This window comes from Alosa pseudoharengus, unplaced genomic scaffold (genome assembly GCF_046254945.1).
Source record: "Alosa pseudoharengus isolate Yale_2024_CS ecotype anadromous, Long Island Sound unplaced genomic scaffold, YU_APseudo_1.1 YU_APseudo_1.1_scf_1, whole genome shotgun sequence".
Taxonomy (NCBI): Eukaryota; Metazoa; Chordata; class Actinopteri; order Clupeiformes; family Clupeidae; genus Alosa; species Alosa pseudoharengus.
The window spans coordinates 51,657,557-51,666,049 of NW_027468564.1; the positions used below are offsets into that span (position 1 = coordinate 51,657,557).

General features: G+C 45.1%; 1 protein-coding gene across 1 annotated transcript; it reads left to right on the plus strand.

Annotated features, from left to right (window-relative positions):
* The first annotated feature begins 1,183 nt into the window (after positions 1 to 1,183).
* Positions 1,184 to 5,690, plus strand: s1pr5b (sphingosine-1-phosphate receptor 5b). The gene is made up of 2 exons (XM_076292092.1): positions 1,184 to 1,294; positions 2,467 to 5,690. The coding sequence occupies exon 2, from the start codon at positions 2,831 to 2,833 to the stop codon at positions 4,037 to 4,039; it is 1,209 nt and encodes a 402-aa protein (XP_076148207.1). The 5' UTR covers positions 1,184 to 1,294; positions 2,467 to 2,830; the 3' UTR covers positions 4,040 to 5,690.
* Positions 5,691 to 8,493: the final 2,803 nt, after the last annotated feature.

The following is an 8,493-nucleotide window of genomic DNA, read 5'->3' on the forward strand; positions in this document are numbered from 1 at the left end:
GCATTCTGCATTTGCTGAGAGTGGCTCATACAGTAGGCCTATACAGTGTGTGTTTTGGAGGCATTTCCCCATGAGGCAGCTCTAGTGTTTATCACTTAGGCTATTGAATGCAAGTTATCCCATCCCTTTCAGTTTGTTAATCTAGAGACACTTACAGCTGTTTATTTTCTGGGTGCAGTTGGGTGTGTCAGCATGTCAACATCGCCACTTCAACCGACGCCTGCTGCAGACGATGCAGCCACTTGACCCTTTTTCATCACTCGCGGAGCCGCCGAGCAGGAGCCTGTTATAATCCCGTAGAGTAATCGGTGCATCTCGCTGATCCTGTAAGCAAACTGTGCGGACATGCAGGAACTAGATGCCCTATATTGCATGCCACCACCTGTGTTGTTAATAAACCAGATAAATGGTATCCGATTAGATGCATCATGGTTTACGAGGCTGAGATGTATTGGATATATTCTGGGAAAATGGGCAAATGACACAGTCAAGCACGTCAGACAGACACTGACACTGACAGACACTGTTACTAAGTAATACTTGGGTAATGTTGAGAAATAGTGGCAGCGCGACGTTGACGCACAATGACGGCAACTTTCTCATCTTTGTGAAGTAGGCTACTCCTGTTTCTCACATTTGAGGCGTAGGCCATCAATAATAGCCAATGATATCCTCAACGCATGTCACAGTGCATGGGCCCAGCGAAGGGGAAAGTGAGCCAGAACAAGTTGGAACAAGTCGTTTGAGGCAACTGTGCCGTAAATGATTAGCAGTCTTATAAACTCATATTCCCATGCACTCTCATAGCCTCAACTTTAACATTCCTAAATGATGTGGAGACTTTCCCCCAAGAACTATGTTTTGAGTAGGCTAGGTTATGACAATAGTGTTTAGATATACAATAAAAAAACACACACACACACACACACATTTTGCTCCACTGTGCCAACATTTGAAGTATTATCAGTCATGTCAGTTAGACGGAGCTATTATGTACATGTAGCGATAGTAGCTTACCATGATAAGATAACATTTGCATTATCGAAAACATTGGTACAATACAAATCCTCCCCTCTTTAAACCTACATTAACTTGACAGAGGGAGGGAGGGAGAGAGAGAGAGAGAGAGAGAGAGAGAGAGCGTGAGTGAGTGAGTGAGTGGGCAGGACCGACTAGGACGACCGAAGTCAAGTCGTGCAGGTTTTCCTCATGTCAGTTGAGCCTATCCCTCTGTGCGCGTGTGCCGGTGAGGTGATGTCCGTATTACATGCAAGCTGCATGCGAAATTAAGAAGGTAAGCTCTTTTAAAACATCTGGTATTTCAATAGAAAACGTTGCAACCCCATTCTAACAAGGACAACGGACTACAAATTGTGAACTCAAAGATCGATATTTAACAACGTACGGATTTGTACAGAAGCCTTTTCTAGTCCTTCTCAGATAAACCGGTTTACCTTTTTCATTCCGTTTTGATTTTATCGCGTGGAGCAACGACTAAACCCCAGGGAGAAGTGTTGGGAGAGAGAAAACATGCATGATAAAATAATACAAGAATAGGCTACTTATGGCGATATGTTTGTATGTAATAGCCTAATACATCAGTTGGGTTGACGGTAGTTATTCATTTGAAACGCATTCTTTTTTATGTACATTTATTGTTGCACAGAAATGTTATAAAGTTGAACGTGCAATTTACTCTCTCAACATCACAAATGCAGATCACCTTGCTCTCCTGCGTTGTTCATCATCAGTATGTTTCTGGACCGACTGTTAAATGCTAACACATGTCTTGAATAGCAAATTCCTTGGCTCAACAACGTTTGATGGAATGTGACTCAATTGACTTAGCATGAAATGCTTTTTTCTGACTTAAATGGAAAAATAAACATTCTACCTAGACGATAAGACCTCTTGGCATCAGGTGTCAATTTCACGTAATGAGATATGTAATCTTTACAAGACAGACGATAGTCTGCGTAAACTAACGAAAAGTATTTGGCACCTTTGACATGTCGGTTCATGACAAGGCGATTGCGAACAGATGCGCTGGAAACGGCAGTTGCCTTGTACAGATTGGGCATGAACCCAGCAGTGGGCTATCAAATGAGCAAAAAAATATAGGCCTAGGTGTTATGTATTGGCAAGACATTCTGACGTTCTCAAAACTGTCCAAAGCCCAAGCCTGATGTGCTCCTGTTTTACAACAGCCTATTTCTAAATACTGTAGAGTATGTATGGTAGATCAGTTTAACAAACAAAAATATTTTAAGTGATGGCGTTAGTGATAACTTTTTATTTTAATGTGTTTTGACTTTGCAAACTCCATTGCAATGTGCACAGCTTAGTTTGTGCAGATCGTAGTTTGCCAACCAGTGTAAAAATTGACATGTGTTTATTGTGCAAATATTTATTTGATCGTGTTGAGCTTCCAGTTTTGACACCCGTACTTTGTTGTGATTCTTGCAGACTGTGGACCTCAAACTGTGAAATAACTGTCAGTCAAACTGAGCTCAACACCACCACCTAGAGGTCAGCCGTCTAATGCCCCACCGGAGAAGTTGGAAGGGGATTAGTGAACATTTTGATCCTGCCACACCTACCCACTAGACACACTGGAATTATCTTCAAAGATTCAGTGATCGCTCAAACTAGGGCTGGGAGTGAGAAAAGTGAAGGTGTCAATCTTTTCGCCTCCTACCCCTCCCTTTGTGTCCTTTATCTGGAAGAACAACCGATCTAATATAGGTTGAATCATGCTATGCGCAAGGACTCCACAGTAGGTCTTCACACCAGATCAGGACAACCTCCGCAAGAGCTGCAGCAGTGAACCATGGAGGCATCCCGCGCGGCGTACATCGCAGCGTCCCCCACGGCCGCCCCCGCGACCTCGTCGTGCCCTCACATGCTGCGCTTCTTCAGCGAGTACCAGAACAACCTGGTGATCGTGGCGCACTACAACTACACGGGCAAGCTGAAGCAGGACAAGTACAAGGACGGCCTGAAGCCCGAGGCCATCGCCTTCCTGCTGGTGTGCCTGCTGATCGTGCTGGAGAACGCCGTGGTGCTGGCGGCGATCTGGAAGAATAAGAAGTTCCACCTGCCCATGTACTACCTGCTGGGCAACCTGACGTTCTCCGACCTGCTGGCGGGCTTCACCTACATGATGAACATCGTGATGTCGGGGCCCAACACGCTCAAGCTCACGCCGCTGCTGTGGTTCCTGCGCGAGGGCGGCGTCTTCATCACGCTGGCCGCCTCCGTGATCAGCCTGCTGGCCATCGCCATCGAGCGGCACGTGACCATGGCGCGCATGAAGCCGTACCAGGGCGCCAAGCGGGGCCGCATGTTCGCGCTGATCGGCGCCAGCTGGGCGCTGTCGGTGCTGCTGGGCGTGCTGCCTATTATGGGATGGAACTGCATGGGCCGGCTGGAGCAGTGCTCCACCGTCCTGCCGCTCTACGCCAAGAGCTACATCCTGTTCTGCGTGACCGTCTTCTCGGCCGTGCTGCTGGCCATCGCCGCGCTCTACGGGCGCATCTTCCGCGTGGTCAAGTCCAGCACGCGCCGGCTGGGCGGCAGCCTGCGCAAGAAGAGCCCATCTGTGCGTCGCTCGCAGAAGTACATGGCGCTGCTCAAGACGGTCACCATCGTGCTGGGCGTCTTCGTGGCCTGCTGGCTGCCGCTCTTCGTGCTGCTGGTGCTGGACTTTGTGTGCCCGGCGCGCGGCTGCCGCGTGCTCCTCAAGGCCGACTACTTCCTGGGCGTGGCCATGGTCAACTCGCTGCTCAACCCGGTCATCTACACGCTGACCAGCAAGGACATGCGGCGAGCCATCCTGCGGCTGCTCTGCCGCCGCTGCCTGATGACCAAGGACGGCCGGGTCAAGAAGCTGGCCATGCCCTTCCTGGAGTGCAGCTTCAGCAAGACGGACGTGGCCTCGCACCGCTTGGAGGGCATGGAGACCACCATCTCGTCAGGGAACGTCACGCCCTCACCCATTAAGGCCATCCACCCCAAGCTCTTCATCAGCAAGTCCTAAAGAGAGGGGGACTCGGTCTCCCCTCTAGGGCAGAAGACTGTTCCTTAATAAGTCCTAAAGAGAGGGGGACTCGGTCTCCCCTCTAGGGCAGAAGACTGTTCCTTAATAAGTCCTAAAGAGAGGGGGACTCGGTCTCCCCTCTAGGGCAGAAGACTGTTCCTTAATAAGTCCTAAAGAGAGGGGGACTCTGTCTCCTCTCTAGGGCAGAAGACTGTTCCTTAATAAGTCCTAAAGAGAGGGGGACTCGGTCTCCCCTCTAGGGCAGAAGACTGTTCCTTAATAAGTCCTAAAGAGAGGGGGACTCGGAGTGTTCAGTTTGGCTGGTGCACCTGACTAAGACCGTGTTTGCACCATGCCAGTGCAAGAATGCAGAGCAGAGCAGCATGGCCTCCAAGGTGATGCCATTTTAGAGGCAATCTGTCACATGTACTCTAGCAACTGAAGAAAGAGCAGGGAAAGAAATCACTTCCTTTTGGAGTTTTTTTTTTACAAACTGATGAAATACCCCTTTACCTGATGACAGAGTAATGTCATTATAGAGCATGGACTGAGACAGAGAAAATTATACTTTTTTACATGGACAACTTATGCCTTATTCTGCATTTCATGTTTGCACTAAACCTCTTATCTCTAACGTCAAGACTTTTTACCCTCTCCTCCTGTAAATGAGTTAGTCTTCCTCTACAAACGACCCTTTCTCTTCATTTCTTGTGCTTTGTATTTTTCTCAAGAAGGAGCTTTGATTACGTTCTTGAATATGTGGTACCCCTGGACGTCGCTGGCTCGATGTCCCGGGCCACAGCAGACTGTGGTTGTAGATAACCTACTGTGAGAGACTGTGAAGTGAATTCCTCGGCAGCGGTTTGCACACAGTCGGCCGCTCGTTGGACACAAAGGCAGGAACTGTGTGGCGGAGTGAAAACGTTCCGCCACGGGCGCCCTCGCCTCGCAGCTCTGCCCAGACAGGCGCTGTGGACGCAAGCAGCAGCGGAGTTTCGGAAGAGTGGCGAGGGCTTGATAGCACAAGTGTGGTTTTTAAAAAAAAATAAAAAAAATCTAATTGTGCCTTTCACAATGCATGGTCTACTTGTTTCAGAAAGCGTACATTTCAAAAAGCATAAATTTCATTGTGTTGTAAGAGGATTGATCGGTTGCTTGTAGAGCTCCTCAAAAGATGTTAAGACTACAGTTTGTAACAGTCTGGCTTAACTGAATTGAACATAGATGGAAAAAATGCTGTATTGGCAGGTTTCAAATGTAGTAATTAGATTTATTGCCACCACTGCATAAACAAAGACGGTAGATGGTATTTATCATAATAATAAGAAAGTGTGCACATCTATAAAGGAAAAAATATATATTGGGCCAACAAATTCTTGCCATTTTAAAATATTACCCTAGACTCGTGGTATAGTTCAAAAACAGTTTATGAAAGTAGTTCTGGTTTGTCTTCCAATGGATCTAAATGCATTGTGGCTTTCATGCAAATTATCTGTGAAAGATATTATTTCATATTAATTGTGTGTATATGTATTATATATTTTTTTGAATAATAGAATGTCTTAACATTTTTTGATACAGTTGACCTAAATTATGGGATATTTTCATAATTGTGTACTTTCTAAAAGAAAATAAACAGAACTTCAACAGATATCATTCATCCATGCCTTTTGGTCTATTGTTCATAATTCAGCTTGTTGAGTAATTTATTGTAAAACCTTTATAATTTAATTGTAATATGTATTTGAGCAGTCATTGTAGCCTTACATTTCAAAATGAATGTGCATTTGTTGTGTCTGTGTGCATGTGTGTGTGTGTGTTGTTTGTGTGTTGTTTGTGTGTGTCTGTGTGTGTGTGTGTGTGTGTGTGTGTGTAAATGAGCAGATCACGTGCTGAGGTTGTGGTTTACCACTTAAAGTACATGTCAGGAAGGGGCTCCCCTACCTCCACATCTGTTAATGACATTGCCCTACATACTGGTACTTCTGCAAAAGTTCAGATGTTTCAGAAACAAAGCATCCTTAGTTCAGACCCAGTCTTTAAATAATCGACAAATCTGCCTTTTTGGTCTTTCAAAAGATGTATGAAATGTGTGCAGTACTGACTGCAAGCAAGATTACACAGTGCAATCTTGCTTGCACTCAATGCTGCACATATTTCGGTCTAGACGTTTGGACCAAAATCTCTACAGCATTGCACACATTTTGTGACCACATTGTGGTCCAGAATTGTACCAAAAATTCATTTACGGAGTTCTTTACAATATACTTGTCGGTTTTCACAGTCAAGTTCTCTCCTTGACAGTAGGCTACTGTTCTTGTTTGCTTCATAGCATTAGTGTTAAGTGCTGTGCAAAAGCCTGTTAAAATGACAAATGATGTGGGATTTCCTCTTTCAGCTTAAAGGTTTCTCTATTATAAGAAAGTTAAAACACTGTTGTGGACAAAATCCCTTCTAAATCCCATGATATGCATGTTCTTGAGCACACCTCACAGTGCTTTCCGGCGCTTGAAAGACAAATGGGTCACTGGTTCAGATATGAAACACACAGCGAGCGAGCGCATAGAAAAGCACACATCTCTCGTTCGTGCCATCTCCCCTGTGGCTGGGTTAACCGAAATGGTAATGTGCTCGATGTGACGCCAATAGCCTCGAAGAAGGCGTGCTGCCTAGAGCCTTTACAGGCAATCTCGCCAACCTCAGTGCCACACAACTTAACCATAAAGCAGCACTGAGAAAAGCAGTGCTGCAGCACTGAAGCATCCACTCAAGCCACAGGTATGAGGCCAGCAACACGCGCACTCACACACACACACACACACACACACACACACACTGATAGACCTACATATACACACCTACCAAACTCACATATAGCTTGAGAACAGTTATTATCACACATACATACACATGTACATTTTCATACAAATAGCTGTTACCACCCCCCCCCCCCCCCCCCAACACACACACACATATATCACATTTATTTGTCTGTGCAACACTTCAAAAATAGTACCACACGTACAAAACTCAACTCCAAACTCTATTCTCATATTCAAACTTGTGTATGACTCACTTTCTGTTTGAGGTTTTTTAGACTTGAACTGACTCCCACCGTTTGCCCCGTTCAACCACCACTTAAAGCAACTGCAGCCAATTAAAAAGATACAGTAAAATTAAATTGATTGCAGATGTATGACTGTATTACAGCTGGGGGGGGGGGGGGGGGCAGATCCATGTGTTAAGTTCAAGAGTGTATGTCCCACACAAAGAAACCTTAGAGTTTCATATACATTGTTAAGTTATACAGTCACAGGATAACTGGATAACTGATGTTTTTGAAACCTCACAAAGCAGATATGTAGGCCTAACAGTTCTTTCTGTCTCCCTTCTCTTCAAATATGTGATAAAACATTCACATTTAAAATGATCCATGATTATTTCTGGACATGTTCAAACTAGTTGCTCAAGCAACTTTCCCACTGCTTGATGCCCTCCCCTTGCTCTCTCATTCTACTGACATAAAGAAGTACCGCAGCGTCCCTGAGGCGAACTCAAGAAAGGGAACGTGAGAAGAAAGACGGGGCAGCGCTGAGTCTTGAGGCAAAAGATGCTGCCCACCTTTGTCCTGGCGTGACTGAGCGTGGGTGCTGTTTTTCTCTGACAAATGGTACTAATAGTAATCTAAACTGATGTTATGCATTTTTTAAAAAGAAGTAAATATCACATTCCATCCAACCGACAGACCTAACGAATGTAAGAATCTATACATCAGGCTAAGAAAATTGCTTGAAATGTAACAATTTTGTCAACATTCACGCACACAGACACCTACACTCAAACATGCACACACACACACACACACACACAAAAACACACAGACAGAGAGAGAGAGAGAGAGAGAGAGAGAGAGAGAGAGAGAGAGAGAGAGAGAGAGAGAGACAGAGAGAGAGAGAGACAGAGAGACAGGGACCCGGAGCAGGACACAGTTAAGGTACATAGCATCTATTACACTCAGGTCCAGTAGACCAGAATGTACTGTGTGCAGTCATTGAAAATAAATTATTTTTATGTTCTTTACAGAAAATGAGCATAGGCCAATGAGTCTGAGTTTAAATGGGATCAGTTTTCTTTTAGCAAATATTGAAAACGTGCCCTACAGACAGTTAACAAAGAGCGACTCATTTAGGCCTATTCAATACAATATGCATCGGCCAATTTCTGAAGAAATGCCACTTTATTTTCGTAGGACGTCGTTGCGCAGACATATAGCGCCACTATGTGGTTACAAGTTGAACTTGGGACAAAAAATAAAAGCGTCAGCGAGAACAACCTATTTTAGATGGATTTTAAAATCGGACAATAGCCGCACGTGCCATTCACCAAGCCGACCGTGCGAAACGATACATTTTGAAACATTTGTAACGATTTGCTACTTGCGGGCATGCAGGCAC

Coding starts and splice junctions, on each gene's coding strand:
- s1pr5b (XM_076292092.1), top strand. CDS start 2,831: ATGGAGGCATCCCGCGCGGCGTACATCGCAGCGTCCCCCACGGCCGCC.